Consider the following 22,335-nt stretch of genomic DNA (forward strand, 5'->3'; position numbering starts at 1 on the left):
GTCTGTTGGGGAGATTTAGAATGAGATTATGGCCTGAGAGAGACCTCATATAATAACCTCAGACTTAGGTAAAAAGGGAGAAGAGACCCAAAGATGGAGACAAAAGACCCAGGAGAGGGCAGGAAAGCTCTGGATGACATATGGTTTTATCACTTCTGAAATAATTAGATGGTTACATTCTTCTGCCCCAAAGTGAGTGTTTTTAGGCTCCTGACTTTCACTACCCTTTCCCACCACAAACATGCACCTTATAAGCGGAGACTTAGCTAGGAAGAAATGCCATTCATTACAGAGGAAAAGTGCAAGGTCAGAGTTCACAGGTAAACATGAAATCTCAACATGCTTTTTAATTCATGAAAATAAATTTAAAATAATGTGTATGACATGGTTCTTTTTTTCTTATTCCCTTCTCCTAATTTCTTGTTTTCTAATTTTTTCTCAATGACATTGACTCAAAAATCATGAATGTCAAAACAGAAATATTGGGCTTCCCTGGTGGCGCAGTGGTTGAGAGTCTGCCTGCCAGTGCAGGGGACGCGGGTTCGAGCCCTGGTCTGGGAGGATCCCACATGCCGCGGAGCAACTAGGCCCCTGAGCCACAACTGCTGAGCCTGCGCGTCTGGAGCCTGTGCTCCGCAACAAGAGAGGCCGCGATGGTGGGAGGCCCGCGCACCGCTGTGAAGAGTGGCCCCCGCTTGCCGCAACTAGAGAAAGCCCTCGCACAGAAACGAAGACCCAACACAGCCAAAAATAAATAAATAAATAAAAATAAAAATAAAGGAATTCCTTTAAAAAAAAACAAATATTTAAGAAGTATACAATTATAGATTTATATTAAAAATGGATTCTTCCACTCTAGGAAGAGTTCAGGTATTCCTTGGTCCTGTAGCTTGGGAAAAGGTGGGTCACCCTGGAACTCTCATTCTCAGAGTGAACCTGGCTTCCCAGAGCCCCATTCATGTGAGCGAGGCTCTTCAAATAAAAAGCCTACAAACAAGTTGTGGCTAAATGGACACATGAAATATTCACACAAATAAAACTGTGATGTTAAACAAAAGTCTTCTAAAAATATAAAATGCCCAGAACCACTCTCCACAAACTAACTCAATCAGAATATCAACGTTGAAGAATATATATATATATATATATATAATATATATATAAATATGAGGAATATACATACACATGTCATCCCATGGAATATATATGTATTCAAAGGACAATTCTGATACTTAGCCAGAGTTGAAAACTACCAGAATATACCAGCACTTTTCAGGGTACAGTTGTACTTTAGGAAAAAGAAATCCCAGGGTAGAAATACTTTTGAGCAGTATTATAGTTGCAGAAATACATAAGTACAATCTCGCCCCACTTAGCCTGACAGGGATTTATAACATGACAGTAGTTAGCTCTGGGCATTTGGGGACACCACTCCTGGTCTGGGGCAGACAGCTCTTCTGACCCCTGGCTGATTTATCTCCTTCTCACCTAAGTCTTTAATGCATTTCTCTTTTTTCAGCCACCTGATCTTTACTTTGGTATGATCTATTTTCTTATTCATTTTTCCTGAATTAAACTGTCATTCCCACTGGCATGTTTTTGGTTCCATAAGATACATATACTGTGTCTCTCCATATTTTTCTCACTTCCTCTCCTTATCCTTCTAGGAAAACGTTCCTGCTTTTTCTCCTTATTTTATTTTATTTTTTAATTTTGGCTGTGCCATGTGGCTTGCAGGATCTCAGTTCCCCATCCAGGGATTGAACCCGGGCCACAGCAGTGAAAATGCCGAATCCTGACCATTAGACCACCAGGGAACTCCCTGCTTTTTCTCTTTAGTTCAAACTCTTTTACTAAAAGTTTTTGGCACTTGCACTTTCTAGGCCTGCTGTCCTTGTGTGAGTTTTCTCCCCTAAATATTCATAATACATTTTGACCTACTAAAGAAAATGTTATTTGGAAAGAGAATTTCTAACAGTATCCTTTCTTAAACATTTGCTTCAAAATTTTTATAAACATGTTTGTAGTTAAATCTGATTTTCAAAATTCCATTGAATACTTCCTTAATCACACACACAAAGCCCGAAGAAAGGATTTTGCATTTTTTTTAATGGTGAAAACTGAACACAAAAGTACACAAAGCAAAGATCATTAACTGTTATATCCATGTTTAAAACAGGTGCTTTCTTGCACACATAGTGAAGCTCCTTTGGCAGTATCCAAGTTGCTTGCTGACTATCTTATGAAAATGCCATTGTGGTCACTCTGTTTACAGAATAAGATCCAGGATATTTCATCAACTCATAGGGTAAGGTTAACTGACAAGACTTTCACTGAAGTTTATACAAATATTGGTGTTATCCTCACCTCCCCCTCCACACACAAATGCACTGAAGGCTCCAAAATTCTATTTTAGAATCTTTCGGTCAAAAGCCAGAATTTGTTTTTTTTTTTACTTAATTACTTTATTTACAATACTTTCTACGCAAATCTGGTGAAAAATCATTCACAGGTGCTTCAATGCTACCCATCCCATAATACCTCCCTGAATGATAAATAGAATAAATAAAAATGTGAATTTGATAGTTAGAATTTTGTGTGTGAACAGAAAAAAAAAATCCCAAATGTTTCAAATATTTATGAAAAAATTATAGAGTATATTCTGAAATGTTAAAACAGGTTCTCTCCTCACTCAGGAAATAATCAGAGGTGCTGCCACTAGGCAGCAGAATGGATACTCAAAGGAGTATCCTAAAAAGATGCAACAATGCCAGCCACACGTTTTCTTGATTCAGAGAGAGGGATTGTGTAGTGGCTATGAATCTGAGCCAGGCTAGCTGGGAAAAAAGTCAACACAATCATCTTCCAGCTGTGTAACCTTCAGCAAGTTAACCAACCTCTCTGTGCCTTGGTTTCCATACAGCAAAATAAAGGTAGCAGAATAAGAAGAGTTTCTACCTCACAGGATTCTTCCAAAGAATTAATATTTAGAACAGGGCCTGACATCTAGTAAGTACTCGATAATTATTAGCTGAAAAAAAATTCGTTTTAGAAAATATTTAAGCCTAAGAAGACTTTTCTGAGAATGAAAATTCATTCAGCCAAGAAATAGAAGCTACAGAAGCATCTGCTTAAAACACATCATATGTATCTCTCGTACACATGAGTAAACACCTTAGAGAATTACTCAGAATCAGCATATGTGAGATACCAGCATGCATGCCAGGCCAAGTAATAAATGCACGCAGGATGTCAAGGCAACCCAGGCTTTTTAATCAAATTGTCACATGAAATGATTTAATACTTGTATTAATATTCTACATGTTAATCACTGATTCAAAAAGGGAGAAGAAAAAATGATGACCCAAAGTCCACAGAAAGAAATCAAAATTAAAAATATCACTCCACGCATGTGAAAATCTTCCATGGTTAAAGTCATGCATTTTAAAATTCTAGTTATTATTAGAGTGTGTAGCTTATAAGAACCTTGCAGCATTTTAGAGAAGGTCTTTTGTTTTTAAGTGTGTGTGTACCTGAAGAATGTATCAAGTACACGGTACTCTAAGACTATATTATTATAACTTAAGCCGAAGTTTTGCCTGTACCGCCCAGCAGCCTTAACCAACTGCTGGCAGATTGCCTCAAAGATCACCAGGTTTGTTCGTTTTCCTTCTGTTCTGTTCCCAGTTCAGGTAGCTCAACATTGCCCTGTGATTCCAGCGATTCAAATAGCTGGTGAATAGTTTCAGCTTTGCTCTCTCAAATTTTCAGGGGCTTTTCTCCAAAAGTGATCCCCAGCGCCCCACCCCTTGTTTATTCTTTCCCCCTGAGGAACCCCCGCCCCCCACCCCACAGTCGAAAGACCACTGTGACATTTTTGGCCACCAGATGGCGCGCTTCTCCTTACTACCACCCTTGTAAATGGTTTTGCCAGAGGCAAAATAAGATACAGATTTTTAAATGTACAGATTTTTAAATCTGACTTTTCAAATGTAGTTGACCTTAAGAATTGATGAACAAGGCCAGAAAAGTTAAGCTAAGAAACACTGAAAGAAAATGGAGATTTATAACTACGGTTATTAAAAAAAAAATTAGCAGGCCACAGTTGCCAACTGTTAATAAATGTGTATTACTGTGAAGAGTAGAATGTTTCTTGAAATTTTGGCCTGTGTGAAACAAAACCAATATAAGACAAAGGTTGCCTAATTAATTGTAACATATCCTTAATGAGGTAGGAAGCTCAGTATGAGCCAGGAAGCTTTTTGGCAGTCTGATTTGAGTATAGGATGATGTTTAAGGAGAAAGAATTTGTCAGTGTGCTTCCACCATGGTTTGGAGGTAAAATGACCAATGTGTTACAGCTTAGATGGTAATGTGTCTAGTGTGAAGAAAAACAATTAATTCAGTTACCATGGTTTAATGAAAATATTCCATGAAACAAAACATTAAAAAATTAGAAGCAGTAAAATGTCCCCAAAATAACGTGATGATTAAGTCAATTAAGTATATACATAAGATGGACAAATACATCAGGAAAACCATGCAGTACACAACACAATGAATTATGCATTTATTAAAATATATGTATCTACTAATTTTATATATTTTAATATAGCAATAATAGTGAGAGGAAATATGCAAATTTTTAATAGACTTTATTACTGGCTAATGGAATAATAGTTTCAATTTAATTCATTTTCAACTTTTCTGTAGTAAGCACAAATCCTATATACTTTTATCCACTTAACTTTGGGAACTGCAAAAAAAGAAAAGTTTAAAAAAATAGTTGAGATCTCTTTGCCCGAGTTCAATATCTACCAAACAAACTTTTGAGCTGTATTTGGTCTGAGGCAGCTGCCCTCCAAGACAGAAAGCCTTGTTCACAGTTATGCCGCCAAATACACGTGGCAGCACAAAGTAAACACAAGTTTCCTGCGTGTATATATTAGTACTCTTTTGAATATGGTCAGACAAATTATTTTCCCAGAATCGACGAATTCCTGAGTGACCTGGTTAGATTAATTTTTTGAACGTGCACAGCTGGGGATGAGAACCAGACTCTCAAGGACCCCAGGAAGATGCTGGGGTCAGCATCTTGGTGCTGACCAAGACCACTTGGTGGCTTCTAGTTTTCCATCTTTAATATGAGAGAAGTTGCTCCAGTTTTTGGAGGGAAATGCCTCCACCCTGGTGATCCTGATTGGAGCAGGACACTGTGAGGTCCAACACAGTAACTAATTGACACCCCCACTCACAGTCCCATGAGTGATGCCAGATAGAGCTGGCCGGTGGTGGCAACAGGCGTCACATTCCAGGGTTCTTCCCTTAGGGACTTTGAAAGGAAACAGGGCTGATATTGTTTTCTGCTGCTTTTTCCCTTCATTTGGGTCGAGCTCACCGAGAATATAGACAATGAGACAAGAGAAGAGCTATCTCCACAGCCATCTCCTTCCTTCCCCATTTACTCCAGGCATCTAACCATCTGAATGCAGCGCCAAAGAGCTGGATCAAAGAGCCAGATTGACTGAGTTTGAGACCTGTCTCTGTCCCTGGCAAGCTGTGAGATACTCCATTTTTTATTTCACTTTCTTCATCTTAAAAAAAAAAAGAGGATAATAGTACTTACATCAAAGAACTATTGAGATAATGTATGTAAGTAGGTGCTCAGAACTAAGTCTGGCACCAAGGAAGAGCTTTATAAATAAGTGTCAGCCACCTTAGCATTATCGTCATCATCTTAATTATCATTTTCATTGTCAGAACAAGGAGAGGGTGTGAGCAGAGATCAAATCCTGTGCTACTTCAAGTCTGGCATTGTAAGTGCGGGTATCATTAACCTAAGGAAACCTACATGGCACCTTCGTGCAAATTAGAAAAAGACATTCCCTCCTCAACACACTTCCCACCCATTTTCGGGACGACTATCATAATGCGCACAAACATCCATGATGCCTCTTCTGGGAAAGGTGCCTCCTCGGGTTGTACAGTGCACAACCTTCACGCTGTACAAAGGTCCAGGTCTCCCTCTGATGGAAGAGACCACGGGGCTTGGAGACAAGTGAGTTCTTGCATAACAGAGAGAGGGTTAAAAGGAAACTTGAGTGGGTCCAGGAAATGCCTGGATGTGTGTGTCAAATTCTGGTAGGGGTATTAGAGTGTATGTCCCGAGGAGAAGGTTCAAAGCTATTCTCAGATGTTTAAAGGAATCACAAGTCCCCCCAAATTTAAGGAGCCTCATTCCACCGTTAGGAGATGAGATGACGTAGGTGTATGGAGTCTGAGGTGATGCAGGAAATGAAGGCAGGCTCTAGATGCAGCTTGGGATTCAGGAGAACCAGTTCTCGGGGAGAGGTCACAACTGGGGCCCTTTAACAAGCAGGAACTCAGAAACCTAGATGGGGAACGTTTTGACAGTGAACGGGGAAGGCTAAGAGCAGAGAGTTCCTGAGACAGTTCCTATTTCTTAGGTCCAGCTGTCCGGAAACATGAAGAACGCTTCAAGTGCACCCTCTCTTTCCCCACAAGGAGTCTGCAGGCTGCACTTCATTCACATTCGGCTAAGACATAGTCCCCTGCGGCTCCTCCTGTAAAGACAAGATCCAGGAAAGAAGCATCACAGACCTGCGATCCTCTTGCCTCCTCCCCTCCCCGGCCACTCATGTCAGCTCTTACCACCCCCTTCCCAAGGAACTCCTGGATTTCAGGCACCATTATCTCTCATCTGGAATTGCTGAATAGCTTCCTAACTGGTCTCCTTGTCTCCCATCTCACCTCCTAACAACTCACTCTCCATATCGAGGAGACTGGGTCCCTCCTTGCTTATTTAAGTCCTTGCATTGATCGCCGCCCCTCCAGTGCTCATAACATAACATCCCAAAGGCCCCCAGGGCTCTACAGGAGTTGGCTTCTGTCTGCCCCTCTTTCCCCTGCACCACCAATGTTCAGGGAGTAGAAATGCAGACTGAAAAGTACGTAAAGTCAAGGGTCAAATTGATAATAATTTCTCACCTCCCAGCATGCCTCACACTCTCCCACTTGCACGGTTGCTTCATCTGCATTGACTTCCCCTCGTCCTCAACCTCACCTAAAGAAATCTTACTTCTTCAAGATCCAGAAGCCTTTCTTGATCCCCAGATGAACGTGGTCATCCCTTCCCTTGACACCCCAGAGCATTTGCTTCATATCTGCCTTAGGATCTTTGGGGGTCTTTAACTGCATTTACCTGTCATGGATTTCATTCCTTACTAGACCTGGGTTCTGAGATAGCAAAGGTGACTTAACCTCAAAGCACCTGCACTACCTAAAACAGCACCTTGCAAAATAAGAGGCGTTCAAAAGATGTCTGTTGAATTAGGAGCTTTCATTCTGAGGGAAATCATTAATTCCTGCTCCCAGGGATTTGCCAGGGCTCCCAGAGAAAGAGAGATGAGAAGGCTTCTCATGGATGCCAACTCCCCTTTGCCCTCCCCCTGCTCCACTTCCTGCAGGAGGGTCAGTGTGTCCTGGGGGCAGAGATGCTAAGAGGCTTCCTCCTTCTTCCTACTCACTGGAAGCCTGCCTTCTCCTCAAGATTCTGAACAAAATTCCAATCAGGAAGAGGATGATACAGACAGCAATTCCACTGATGATTCCAGTGACCAGGGTGCCAGACAGCGAGGGCTCTAAAATAGCAAAAGCAAGGGAAAGCCCATGATCACTGCCCCATCCCAGAGCCAACCCTCCCCTCACTGCCCTGTTGACCACTCCCATCGCACCCACACCAGGTTTTCTCAGCCCCTGGCTCTCATCCGTACCCCAGGTGGCAGTGAGGGGCTGATCCAGGCCTGGGTGTTCCACCTGGCAGCTGTATCTCTGCTCTTCCCCAGGGAGCACGGCCAAAGCCACCCAGCCCTGGTAGGTTCCGTCCCCGTTGGGCAGCACGTCCTCAGGCTCAACGTCCTTGGCATCCAGTGGCTGCCTGTCCTTCAACCACCTCATGGTGATGTCCTGGGGGTAGAAGTTCAGAGCCTGACACCGTAGAGTGGTCACTGCAGAGGCCACGTGATGAGTCACTTTCACCAAAGGAAGCGCTGAACAGGAAGGAGGGAGGATCTGGAGGGGGGATTCCTACCCACGCCAGGAAGACCAGAACTTTCACTTCACTTTCTCTACAGGTTGGAGGAAGGAGTTTCCCTGTGCAGATAGAGCAAGTTGTAGGAGAGACACACCATTTTGTGCCCTAAAACATGTTCTACGATTGGGTTCTGATGTGGTGTCACATGGAGAACAGTCACAGTCATATCAGCCTGTTCTCCGGTCCCACATGTAAATATGCATACCTGTTGCCCATGTCTTACGTTCTTTGTTAATACATTAAGTGGAATCAGATGAAATTGCCCCTGTGAGGCTCAAAAGTGATTGAATATGTACTACTGGTAATTTCACCTGGTTCAACCCAGTAAGTATTCTTGTAAGAAGGGGCCTTGTAAGATAGGCAGCCTACGTGACTACTGCCATGTTCTGTGAACGTAACCTTTACCCTCCAAGATTCTGCTACTCTGACCGGTTGGCTCCTTGGTATTCATCTCTTGCCTTGGTATTCATGTGATAATTGGCATCTCTGAATTCCTAAAAGTTATAAATATACATAGCGGTCTTGGTTAAATCAAGAGAAAAATCACAGTTACTTCTTCTTTAGCTACGTGCATGGAAAAAAATGAACACCATGACTCATGGCTGGATGATACATCTCAATTGTAAAGTGGAGACCTCAGAGCTGGAGACCTCAGGGTGGAAACTCAGACCTCATTACTCTCCCAGAGACTTACACAACCTCGACCGTCTCTGAAAAGCCAGCCGGGGATCCCATGACCTGCATCCGCCTCCCCTCCCTCACGAGAGGGGCAGAGGGCGCTCCCGCCGTACCTTGCTGGCCCAGGGCCCCTCTCCCCAGCTCCAGCAAGCGCCGCAGCTGCTCTGGGCAGTCCCGCTCGAGGTAGGCCCTGTTCTGCTTGGCCCGAATCTTGTTCACTTCCCACTCCAGCTTGGTGGTCCGAGCCCTGGGCTCTGCTGCTCTCCAATCCAGCGTCTCAGGGTGGAATTCAAGATGGTCCTGCCCATCGTACCCGTACTTCCAGAACCCTCTGGTGCTGTTGTCCTCTTGCACCTCACAGCCCAGGATCACCTGCAGGGTGTGGGACTCTGGCAGCACTCTCAGCTTCGTTACTGAAACCAAAGGAGCAGGCCCCTGTTTTCGCCATTACAGGGACCCAGTGACCTCAGGAATCAAACTCCTGCCCTCTTCCCTGCCCCCGGATCTCAAATAGCCAGTTCTCTCCCTCAAGATGCATCCCTGAGGCAGGGACACACTCCGCCCACCTCGGGAAGGCGAGGCGTGCTCTCCACGTACCCTTGCTTTGGTTGTGGTTGTCCATGATGGTCCAGAAGTCCACGATGAACATGTGATCCCAGCCTTTCAGGCTCTGGCTCAGCTGCAGCCACAGCTGGCTGGTGGCCCTGCCCCAGAGCCACGGGGCACGAGGCTCTACACGGCGACTCTCGTGATCGTAGGACACGAACAGCTGGTCGTCCACGTAGCCCAAGGCCTCAAACAGGGGCAGCCCAAGGTCTGGCTCGGAGGCACCCATGAAGAGGAAGCGCAGGGAGTGTGACCCTGGGGAGAGGGCGACAGGCCTTCTCTGTGGGCTGCCTGGGGAACTGGGAGGCAGACCTTCTGAATCAACTGGTACCAGCTGTGTCTGGTCCCACCCTGTGAAAGTGACATGCGGTGCCTGCCTTCCCTCCGCATGCCCCTCTCGTCTGCTCTCCCCTTGTGCCCATCTGCCACGTGTGCCTGCCACCCCATTGCAGGCCCCAGCCTCTGCCCCAGTAGTCACGATTACAGCAGCCTCCTTTGGACCCAACAGACTCTAGAAAATCCCAAGGTCTGTCTAGCTAGGGCAGTTGAGATCAAGAGTTAGTGCTCAGAGCCAATTAGATCCAAGTCCAGAGGAATTATTGTTGGTTTTTATCACTACTTCCATCTCTAAATGCTTTACTGTGTACAGGCAGATTTCGTTTTATTGCACTTTGCAGCTAATGTGTTTTTTACAAATTGAAGGTTTGTGGCAACCCTGAGTCAAGCAAGTCTATCAGCACCACTTTCCCAACAGCCTTTGCTCACTTCATGTCTCTGTGTCACATTTTGGTAATTCTCGCAAGATTTCCAGCTTTTTCATTATTATTATATTTGTTATGGTGATCTGTGATCAGTGATCTCTGATGTTACTATTATAAAAAGATTTTGCCTCTCTGAAGGCTCACATGATGGTTAGCGTTTCTCAGCAATAAAGTACTTTTAAATTAAGGTATGTATGTTGTTTTTTTAAGACAATGCTATTGCACACTTAATAGAATACAGTGTAGTAAACATAATTTGAATATGTACTGGGAAACCAAAAACTTCATGTGAGTAGCTTTACTGTGACATTCCCTTTATTGTGGTGGTCTGAAACCGAACCCACAATATTTCTGAGGTCTGCCTGTAAATGTTTCCTGTCAAATGCTGGAAGATGTGCTGATAAACAGCTCAGGGCAGCTTTTCAGCAACAAAACAGTTCCAAATCAAATGCAAATATAGAAAAACCCCAGTAAGCCCAAGAGGACAGATCTCTGGGCAGGTGAGAGCTTCCTTACACCTCCCCTCAATTCTAGAATGAGGGAGTTCAGGGATGTATCCACAATGCCTAGAACAGTGTCTGGCACGTAGTACATGCTTAATACATACTTGTTGGGTGACCAAATGCTGACTTCTAGATTTTTGTCTCTGGCCATGAACTCTAGACTCTTACACTCCAACTGCCTACATGATACCACCAGTTGGATGACTCACTGGAATCTCAAACTTGAGCAAGTCCAAAACCAGGCTCTTGATTTCCCCCAAAATGCTCTTTCTTCTGCCTTCACCATCTCAGAAATGGCATCACCTATCCCCCTGTTGCTCAGGCCGATAAAATAAAAATAAAAATAAAATAAAATAATAACAGAGGCACCTTCGACTTTGTCTGTCATGTGATCCTTCATAGATCCCTCAGCAACTTCCTTCAAAATAGATCCAGAATACAACCGTTTCTCACCACCACTTCCGCTCCCACCGGTCCAGTCCATCAACTCCTGCCTGTCTGCTTGCCCTGTTTTTATCGTTGCCCCCTTCACTACGCTTTCCACAGAGCAGCTGGAGCAATCTTTTCAACAGCTGTGCTCGATCACATCACTCCTGGGCTGGAATCCACACTGTAGCCTGTGAGGCCCCAGGAGACTCGCCCGCAGCTCCTCTGCTGAGCCCATTGCCTATCCTAGGCCTCCGGCTCCTGCGCTCCTGCTGCACCGGCGCCCTTGCTCTTTCTTCAACCAGGACCTTCCGTCTCTTAAGGGACATCTGGCAATGTCTGGGCACATTTTCGGTTGTCACAGCTGGGGAGTGTACTAACATCCAGTGAGTAAAGGTCAGGGTTGCTGCTAAACATCCTACAGTGCACACGACAGTCCCCACAACAAAAAAAATGTCAGCAGTGCCGAGGTTGCAAGTCCTTGCCAGGTCTCCCCAGCCTGTCCGGGAAGCGCTGCTCCCAGGCAGCGTCACCTCTATTTCCTTCAGGTCTCTGTTCAAACCCAGCCAGGGGGCTTCCTTGGTGGCGCAGTGGTTGAGAATCTGCCTGCCGATGCAGGGGACACGGGTTCGAGCCCTGGTCTGGGAAGATCCCACATGCCGCGGAGCAACTGGGCCCGTGAGCCACAACTACTGAGCCTGCGCGTCTGGAGCCTGTGCTCTGCAACAAGAGAGGCCACGATAGTGAGAGGCCCGCGCACCGCGATGAGGAGTGGCCACCACTTGCCGCAACCGGAGAAAGCCCTCACACAGAAACGAAGACCCAACACAGCCAAAAATAAATAAATAAATAAAAATTAAAAAAAAAACAAAACAAAAAACAACTCACATTATTAAAAAAAAAAAAAAAAAAAAAAAAAAAACCCAGCCAGGGAGAGTGGCCTGCCCTGATCTCTGTGTGTCCCACGCCTTCAGGGCACCCATTACCTGATGCTCTCTATCCTTTTGTGTATTGTCATCACCGTCTATTTGAATGCAAAGCACCAGAGGACTAGTCTCCCCGCTCTCTCCTGGGTCTAGAACAGCGTAACACATGGGTGGTGTTCCTTCAATACTTGTGAACAGTGAAGACTTGTGTCCAACAAATGTTATGGTTCAACCCCTAATGCAGTGTGACTTTTAGGAATCGCAGCTATGAAGCGGAGACACGGGCTCTGCCTCAAAAGCCCTGAGTAACATTGAACAAAGTCACCACCTGTGAGCAAGTCTTATCTCATTCTCGTCATCTATAAAGTGTGGATACACATACTACCTACCCTCCAAGTGTGGTTCTGAGGCTACGTGACAAAGTATAAAGCGTCCAGAGCTGTGCCAGACAACAGTAAGGGCAAACACTGCCAGCTAAGATTAGAACCAGTGATACTTCATTTAGTGTCAGAAAACCAGATTGCCTGAATTCTTTGTAACCTGGGGAAAGGATTTAACCTGAGGTCGTTAACCACTAGTAAAATCAACATACGAATAGCTCCTACCTCCCAAATGCATAGTAGAGTCAAACAAGATCACAGATCTGAAGGTGATTTAAAACTGAGGTCATTACTTACATGTTAATTACCATTCCTTTGGCATCCTTTAGTAAAGGCCGGTTAATTATACAATACTATTAACACTGCAAATCAACAAACCAGGGCTGAAAAGGAGAACTGTGAGATTCAGTTCAAAAGTTCAAAAACAGCAGATATGTTATTTTTCCAGACAAAAGAACAATCACCAAGAGTCAGTCAGTCCCTAGGCCGACCTCTGTCAAGAACCTCCCACCCACAGCGCCAGTGGTTCTGAAATGGAAACCCGGCTGGGTCCGCCGTGTGTTCGCTCGTCCCAAAGTCTCCCAACCCTTAGAGCGCCCGGGGAAGGAAACACCGAGGGGGCGCTCCGGCCGAGGTCGCCCTTGGTGAAAAGAACTTCCTGTTTGGGGATGATCGGGGGTAAAACGACACAACCACCAGTAGAAACAAGAATACCGAGATCCGAGTCCAAGGACCCCTAATCCGAGCTTGGCCTCGATGAGAAAAGGTTTATATCTAAACACGGCACAGTCGGAGGAGGGAGTGGGTGGTTCCGAGCGTGACTTCATAGCAGCAGGGACAGCGAGCGGGCCGGGGGTGGGGGTGAAGGTCTTGGGGCGAGAGACCCCGTAACCCCATCTGCACCCCAGTGACTCACGTCCCCTCCGGGGAAAGTTGGGGGAGGGGACCGCGCACAGGGCTGAGCAGTCGTTCCGAGCTTAGCGAGCTCCCAATCGCTAAGAAAAGCTAGTTTCGATTTTTCCTCCCCCCCACCGCCCGCCGCTCCCCTCTCTGGCCCGCAGCCCCCGGACTCACGCGGCGATCGCCCCTGCGTGGCCACCGTCCGCAGGAGGATCAGGAGGAGAAGCGCCGGCCGGGCTCGCGGGCCCATTTCGCCGGCTCGGACCGTCCGTCCTGGCGCTTTTCAGCCGCTTGGGTAGGGCGGGGAAACGGGGGTGGCCCAAGAAGTCACCCTGGAGCCATTGCCGAGGCTCCGGGGATCCCAGATGAAACTTCCTGGACAGTGGGAACCTTTTCCGGGGCCACTGGCGAAAAGAAATGGGTCTCCTGCACTTGAACTCTCTCTCCTGCAATCCAGAGTACCTGCTTGGGAAACACTCGGTGACGCAGCTGTCCTTCTGGTTTTTAAACCCAGAGAGGATGTTGCTGACTGGGGAAAGTATATTTCACGATTTTCTGATCTAAATATTTAAATATTGAATAACTTGAAATTTTAATTATACATTTTCAAAAATTTTAAGTTCAACTTTCCAATCCTGATGTTTTTGCATAAAAATTTTATTTTATTCTTTGATCAGAATTAGTTAAATCATAAGATTAACAGATTAGATCCTATCTATCGAAACATCTTTCACAATTTATATAGTTAAATTATATGTCACAAACTACTGCACATTGGAATCACCTGGAGAATCGTTAAACCTATTGATGCCCTGCTATAGCCCCCAGACACTCTGATTTAATTGCTGTATGGTGCAACCAGAGCAATGGGATTTTAAATACCCCTCTTCCCGCCAATACACACAACAAAGTTTGAGAACTACTGTCTGAGAAATTTCAAAAGGATATTAATATCTGATTTTCCTGAAACCTTTAAGTGCCTAATAAATATAAGTGATACCTTTTAAAGCATGTATGCAAATTTTGGCCATCTCAGAAAAAATCAGAGTTGGAAATTAAGGCCTCTTAACTGTGTGGGGATATGAAATAGGGTGGGGAAAATGTTGAATATTGCTGATGAGCACATGCGGGTTGATTGTGCAATTACTTTTTTTTCTTGGTAACAGCTTTATGGAGATATAATTCACGTACATACAATTCACCCATTTAAAGTATAAAATTCCACGGCTTTAGCATATTCATAAAGGTGAGCAACCATACCACAATCAATTTTAGAACATTTGTCATCCCATCCACAATGAAACATTTTAGTACCGTTTAGTCATCATCTCCAAATTCCACCATCCTCCCTCCCTCTCCCCTTACCCAGTCACTAAGCTGCTGCTAAAAAACATAATTCAGCAAAGTAAATTTTAAAGATTGAATTGGCTTTATTGAATGACTCATGAATCAGGCAGCATAACATCTAGCAAGCAGAGGAGAGCTCCAAAGAGCTACAAAAAGGGAAAGATTTAACGGTACTATGGCCTTACTCCAGTTTCTCTGAACCTCAGTTTGCTCATCTGTGAAATGGGGATAATTTCTGATCACCAAATGATACTCTATGTGAATGACCTCTTACAGCTGTTAACAGATATGGACACCCCTAGAAGGTAATAATTACAGACCGGCAGATTAGGAATAAACTGTATGTTGTACGTTTTGGTTTAGAGTGCCATCAGAACTAACAAGATACCATGGTATAAATGTCTCTTTCATTTGGGAAGAGTTGGGGCGATTGCAATGACTATTTTTGTCAATTGTTATCTTTCAGCTCTTCCAAGAGCCTTAGAAATTTTAAGGGAGAAAACGTCCTCGATATTTAATATCTTCTAATGAAAACTGTCGTATATATTTTTTTCATTACCGATGAGAAGAACAACAAAGTCTACTCTTGCTCACTTTAGTATAATCAGAGTTTTTGTAAACTACCCTATTGTATCTCATTTCTGATGAGTATATATGTGTGCTTTAAAGGCACATAAATTATAATCAATCTTCAAGGCAAAGTTATACTGCAAAGCCACTGAAACTCTCCGTCTCAACTTTCTCATTTGTAAAGAGGTGATAATAACAGCTACTTCATAAAATGATTTTTATAATTAAATGAAAAAGAATAAAAATTGATAAATGAAGCCCTCAACAAGTGCCTGGCAAATAAACAAGGCTAAACCATGTTTATTATTAGTACATATTCTAATATCATACTAATATTATCAATGACATTTTTTATCTGAGGATGCTGCTCCCTACCAGGTGATAGGTCAGTATCCTCTTACAGATTGCCTGTATTGTGGTTATCTCACTATCAAAATAATAATAATTTAAAAAGATAAAACATATGCAGTCTCTTTAGGTCTTTGGAGTTCTTATGCCTAATTTGCTACTCACATTTAAGACACAGTTGAAGTGGTTTCTGCACAAGACTGTTTCTACCCCCCGTGATTTGGTAAAATTGGCCATATCCTCCTTTAGTCTCTACTCCACACTGTACTGCCAGATGTAAAACATTTCTGTCCATTCTCTTTCCATACCTTTCCCCCTTACTCTAAACTGTATGCACTTTGAGGGTAGTTATCTGTGCTTCTCCTCCTTATTAATTGCTTGAGGAGGTGAATGAATCAACCATGGGTTTCTTGTCCATTTGACAATTTATTTCTCTTTATAAAGATTATTGACTCCAAAGGTCCCGGTAGCCAGCTTGGTACTTGACTGCTCTGGGCCTTTACTCCAGTCTCACAGCTTCTCAATACTGTCACTGTCAACTGTAGGTAATAATCATTTCTTTCCATCAAAAGACTATATATGAATGAGTTTTGAAATCTTCTGGGTAATATGTCAACCCAGAGTTAATGATTGATGACTTAGTCCGGCTATAAGGAGCATCAGCTGTCCACCAAGGACAGTGTTAATTTGGAGCGCCATCTAGTGCCTATTGGTGCCAACGACATCCTACATTGTAAATGCCCTTGGGCAGGGAAGGGTAAGCCAAAACAAACCCATTTATTAAATTGTTAATTGGACTTTTACACAACCTACACTTCAGCGCAGTCTACTTCTTGGGGCTTTGTTTGGAGCGTGTGTGTTACAATGAAGGTGCTGGATTGATCTTAGGCACATTGCAAAGTCCCAAACCCTTTAAACCTTTTTATCCTTATTAGCACATAGTGTGTAATAAATTTGCTATTACTATCACCATTGTCATAATTGATATACCTTAACCAAGATAGTACCAGTGTTGTTATCTTTGCACAATAGTGTTTTCTTCTGTCATTTTCCTCCTCACTGTGGTCATTTTTACTTTAAGAAAGGAAAGAAAAATAATTTAGTATTTTAAAAGTTGCCTTTGTAAGACTATGGCTAACCTCCATGCCTGGGGAAAGTCGACTGTTTCCTCCTTTTCATGTCCACTCTGACCTTTTCCACAGCCATTATTCCATATCGTTTTCTAGGTCCCCATCCTCCAAATTCCACCATAAGGGTAGAGCCTGTCTTATTTACTTCCTTATTCCCTAAACCCAGATGGGATTATCGAAAGTGCGGATTAATTTTTTGTGGAATGAAATAATTATCCAGCGTGATATTTCTGGACTACTTAGACAACTGTCAGTCCAAGCCACTTAATTTGTTCCTGCCTTGCCTTGCCTGGCTATAGACTTGCTGAAGTCTCAGGGCTTCACAGTGGTGTCAGGATCACCATCTGTCAAATGGGAATAAAAATTTCTGTTCACCAAAAGAGACAGAAAAGTGTTAAGTTATAACTAAAGGTTAAAAATTACATAAGGGCCTGGAGAAATTGTAACATGCCAGCCGCCAAAATGAGCTTTGGTTGGTTGGGATCGCCATCTACTGTCCGTCAGAACAGACAGCAAGATGTGTTGTAAACACCTTTGATTCTACCGGAAGGGTATGATACTCATGCAGAATTATTTGCAGGGGTGAAAACACTTTCTGCCTACAACTCATTAAACAGACTAGTAAGTAATGAATAGTTATGGGAGTATTTTAATTTTATACACTTTATAATAGAAAAACAAAGGTCTTTGACTTTAGTTCAGTTGATATTTGTGTGTGTGTGTGTGTGTGTGTGTGTGTGTTCAGGGTACATGAATTGTAATCAGTCTGCAGGGCTCTCCTAGGAGAAATCTGAATTCTCAATCTCCATTTCCTTATTGGTGAAGTGCTAATGCTTGTAATGGTAGTCATAGGATGGTGGTGAAGACAGAATGAAAATAGTGCATATAATGCCTGGTGCATAGAAAGTGTTCAGTTAACTGTTATCTTTATTAGTATTATTGACACTCTTAAACCAACAGTTACAGAATGGTGTTGTGTTTATAAGAATGTATGTATAACTTTTAAAATAATTTTTAAAATATGTATACAAAAATTTGTACTTACAACATGGCAGGTACTATTCTTAGAACTGTATAAACATTAACTCATTAATTCTCATAGCAACCTATAAAACAAGTACAACTATTGCCACTTTATAGATGAGAAAACTGAGGCATAGAGAAGGTAATAAAATTATCTAATGGCAAAGTTGAGTTTGAACTCAGGCATTCCAGCTTCTGAGCCAGTCCTTTTGATAAATATACTATGCCACATCTGTATTTTTCCTGGACTATTTTATAAAATTAAGAGGAAAATATAAGTGCTACTATCATTAACCATGAAAAGTGTAAGAAATCTATGTATTAACTGAAGCATAGCTACAAAATCTTAGGTAAGCTAACATTGTAAGGATTTGGTCCCAGCCAGAAATTTTGTTTAACTTAAGAAGGTTTAGGTGAGTTCAGTAGTAAAAAATGCAGGGTGATGGGATACCTTGGTCCCTCTTCTGTATTGACAACACACGGTTCTCCCTGACAGCTATGCCTGTCTGCTGTTGGAAGTATGCACACACTTAGGATGCAGAATGCAGGGAGGAGGTGACTATGTGAATGTCATCATAATCTTTTCCTTTTGAGTTTTGGTCAAGGAGTGAGCTCCAAGGACAGCAATGCAGGGGGTAGATTCTGAGTGACAGTGTTCGTCCTTGATTATGTTCTCTCCTCTCACTCCCCAGTACACATACACACACACATCTCCCATCTCTAATGGGCAAGCTTCTTCTCTTCTTATTAGAATCTCTTCTTGAGGTCTTCCTTGGGTTAGTTCCTAGGTCTGGTGACCTTTCAGAAGCTGCCAGGGGAAGCATACATAATTGGAAAGAGAGAACCAGCTTGTTGGGCTTGCTCTACTCTTACCCACTCCTCCAAATGAAGGAGAGTATCAACTCTCTCAGGGTCACCCCAAGACAGGAGACTCCCATGGTACAAGGATGTAGTGGAAATAAACCTCAAATAAGAGGCTACTGTGTGCTCCGTCCAATCCCAGGAACTGTACGCACATTATCTAATTCAATCTTCACTATATTCCTGGGGCGAGGGAGCAGTGGGGAGTGTTACAGAGGAGGAAATGAGTGTTCTGGCTCCAAAGCTGCTGTCTTGCCTTCCGCTCTTTTGCACTAACAACTCAGCTGTGTTCCCAACCTTCAGGCAGCCTTACAAGTCTCAGATTAGCCTGGGGCTGCCAGGATTTTGAATGGGCTAGGGAATGAGGAACTTTCCTGAGTTGACCTTCTATCATTTACATTTATAATACATAATATTATATATATAGTATTACATATTATAGATTTCATATCCAAGTCTATATATAGCGTATATAGTATATATAAAATATACATACTATGTAGAGATTTATATGTAATATATAGTAGTATGTATTTAATATTATATATTTATACTACTACATATTTTACATATAAATCTCTATATAGTATATATAGTATTATGTGCTATACATTTTATGTACAAATCTATATAATGTAAATGAATATATTATATGCTGTTTGTTATATATAATTATGAATAGATATAATTAATTTTATAGGTAGTAAACATCATATACATGTGATTATTAAATTTAATACTCAGTTTTAATTTCTAAAGTAGTAAATATCTACATATATATGTAACTTACATTAACAAAACTTACCGGGGGGCTACTAATTTTTAGAAATGTGAAGGGGTCCTGAAATCTGAATTTTGAGAACCACTCTTCTAGCCTGTTCTCTGATGTCTTAATTTCCCAATTGGATTGGTAAGTACTTGAAGGCAAATGTTTAAGCAGCACATGAACATTTTTGGTTTTCATACTTTTGTTCTCTCAGTGGTTTGTGTCTTTCTTATCAGATTTATCACACTGTATGATAATTATACTTATCTGTGTCAGTCTCAAAACGTATAATTCCTTAAGAGGAGACACTTCGCTTGGTTTATCTTTGCTTTTGTTACCTCCTGGTGTCCTTTGCTTAACAAGTGCTCAGTAAGCATATGTGAAAAGCTTATGCATGGCATAGTGATGAGCTAGGAAATAAAAAGCAATAACATGTCCTAACAAATCTACCAAAATTTGTATGCCCCTGTTTCCTCCAAAATAGTCATCGTGTAAAGCCATATATTTATTCTGATTAAGGCTATTGCCTAATATATGTTTTCATCTTATGCTTTATAATTGCCTTCATTAGCGGCCTAAACTGAGAAAGTGTAAAAATGTATATCTTCTTGCTATTGACAAATCCTTTTCTTTTGAAGGTAGGTTTCATTTTTGAAACCACTTAAAATCATTTGAAAACAAGCTTGAAAAATAAGGTGGCTATTAATGCCCTAGTTTCTTGTGTCACTTATGTGCTTCTAATAGCAGTTCCAAATGTTTTGCAATGTACTGTTCCTTTTGTAATACTCCCTATGTATTAACTGAGCTCCCACTATGTGCTTTACTACTATATTCTGTGTTGGTTTCCGCAGTGTATTTTGAGAGTGTGTCAGGGAATAAGATACAGAAACTTTAGTCTCAACCGAAAGTTTCCTTGGCGAGTCAGGAAAAAACAGGTTTTAATAACTTCCAGTTGGGGCCTATAACGAACAGACAGAACACTCTTCTGGCATGGTAGAAGGAGGAAGTGAAAGAAAAATCAGTTGCCAGCCCCTGATCCATACACCTGTCCCAACAACTCCTCTCACTCTCCTTTGAGTGTGTCTTGCTGTTTGAGTCTCTCTCTCTCTCTCTCCAGCTCCATTTAGGCTTGACATTCTGCTCTGCATCTTTAACTTTGTCCACCAGCTTTCCTGACCCGAAGAACATGAAACAAAATTAGCCAACCCATAATATTTAGGATGTGTGTAAATACAAGAATACGCAATTTATTGCATGGCAACATTTAACTTTGTCCTCAGTTTATTGCTGGCTATCTTGACACCATCAATTTTGAGTGGGCAGACCACACCCTTAATCTGAATTTTCCCTGGAGCTAATTTTAGTAGGTCTTTTGTTGCTCACAGGTTTGTTCAATCTTATTTCAAAGCCTGAGACTTCATGGGACATCTACAAGATCTAAGGTGGCTTTATAGCTCATGGTCAAAAAATCTTGTATCTTCCAATTTTTTAGAACGGTTTCTAGAGATTCTGATTCAGAGTTTGTAGGACAAACTGAATAACCAAGTGTCAAAGTATAATTTTCAAAACATGACTCTCATACAAGTACTGTGTATAGTGAGCTTGTGCATGGGTCAGAGAATGATTTCAGTATTAATGACGGAGCAAGCAGAATGACAAAGTTAGGTCAAAGCAGGATACAGGAGAATGAAATATGTATTCAGTCAGGGCAAGAAAGAATGCTGGGAGGCTGAAAAATCAGATACAAAATTGTTTAATGTCCTATTAGGCAATACAATCATAACTTTTAGGGTTATCTTTTCTACCAGAAAGAATTCACTTGCATCTATACTGAACAAAACCTTTATTAATGTATCAATCTTCTACAAGTAAACGTATAATTTTGCGTACTCTGAGCCCAATCGAAAAGGAAATATTAAGTCATAGTGGACAGCGTGCTGTTCAGTATGACAGCTATTAGTCACGTGTGGTCATTGAGCACTTGTAATGTGGCTAGTCTGAAATTTTACAAATGTAAAATACACACCAGACTTTGAAGACTTACCATATGAAAAAAAGAATAGAAACTGTCTTTTTTTTTAAATATCGATTACATGTTGAAGTGATAGTAGTTTGGATATACAGAGTTAAGTAAAATATATTATTAAAATTAGATTCACTTATTTCTTCTTATTTTTTCATTGTGACTACTAGAAAGCTTAAAATTACGTGTATGACTCACATTCTATTTTACTGTATAGCATGGCCTTAGAGCATTAGATGAAGCACAAGTGGACTTGTGGAGAATTCTCTACTACAGCTTGAAAAGACATGAAGAAATATCTTTGCTTTGTTTTTGACTTTTCTCAGCACAAGTTACAGGGCTCTAGAGAAGGGCTGCTTGTTGTTCTGCCTTCCAGTCTCTACTATGTAGCCAGGAGGTTGAGAGCAAGAATTTGAGTGGCTGGTGGCTGGTTCTGGACTTCAGATTTGCATATAGAGAGATGTGATTTGATTGATTTAAACTGAGTGGTCATATCAGAAAACTGAATTACAGTAATCAAATTTACATGCTGCTGATTTGTAAAAAGGGACACCAATTTATAGTGAAGGGAGGTTCAGTGACCTGGTAATCAAGACTCCACACAGCTCTTTTCCTGGTGGTTATGCATACTTAGCTGAGTTTCAGATGAAGAGGGGGCTCATTGCACATAGAATCAGAACAAAATGGCATGTTCTTATTTTTTTTTTTACCAAAACATATTAGTGTGACGAAGGTGCTTTAGTTGTTCATACACTTTCAATGATTTCTTACAATTCCTATGCCCAAAGTCACACTGATGGATGGCAGGTCTAAAGCGATTTTCTGTGGTTGCTAATTCATCCATCACTAATCTTATTAGGCTGTTAATTCCCAGAGGACATGACCAGTAGTAGACATAGTTTCCAAATGTTGAATGAATGTTATTCAGTGAAACCATGGGGTTATCCTTAGTCTAAAAGAAGATACCTCATTTT

General features: G+C 42.0%; 2 protein-coding genes across 5 annotated transcripts in view; one reads left to right on the forward strand and one right to left on the reverse strand.

Annotated features, from left to right (window-relative positions):
* Positions 1-22,335, forward strand: part of LOC309608046 (uncharacterized protein) — a 31,609-nt gene that overhangs the window by 6,173 nt on the left and 3,101 nt on the right. The window contains exons 2-4 of the mRNA XM_082347272.1: positions 7,764-7,978; positions 9,424-9,605; positions 11,208-11,473. Coding sequence (XP_082203398.1) covers positions 7,764-7,978; positions 9,424-9,605; positions 11,208-11,473 — 663 coding nt within the window. The remainder of the gene's footprint in view (positions 1-7,763; positions 7,979-9,423; positions 9,606-11,207; positions 11,474-22,335) is intronic.
* HFE (homeostatic iron regulator) lies at positions 4,639-16,794 on the reverse strand. 4 transcript variants are annotated; one of them, XM_082345638.1, is made up of 6 exons: positions 13,468-13,802; positions 9,389-9,652; positions 8,905-9,204; positions 7,794-8,069; positions 7,548-7,661; positions 4,639-6,584 (listed from the first exon to the last, which is right to left on the reverse strand). In XM_082345638.1, exons 1-6 carry the CDS (start codon positions 13,541-13,543, stop codon positions 6,544-6,546), a joined length of 1,071 nt encoding a protein of 356 aa, XP_082201764.1. In that variant the 5' UTR covers positions 13,544-13,802; the 3' UTR covers positions 4,639-6,543. The 4 variants fall into 4 exon arrangements, with proteins under 4 accessions (XP_082201764.1, XP_082201765.1, XP_082201766.1 ...); XM_082345639.1 differs by lacking the exon at positions 13,468-13,802 and adding an exon at positions 10,871-10,973; XM_082345640.1 differs by lacking the exon at positions 7,548-7,661 and having other exon boundaries at positions 13,468-13,830.

This window comes from Balaenoptera borealis (genome assembly GCF_965194805.1).
Source record: "Balaenoptera borealis genome assembly, chromosome: 12".
In the NCBI taxonomy this organism is placed as follows: Eukaryota; Metazoa; Chordata; class Mammalia; order Artiodactyla; family Balaenopteridae; genus Balaenoptera; species Balaenoptera borealis.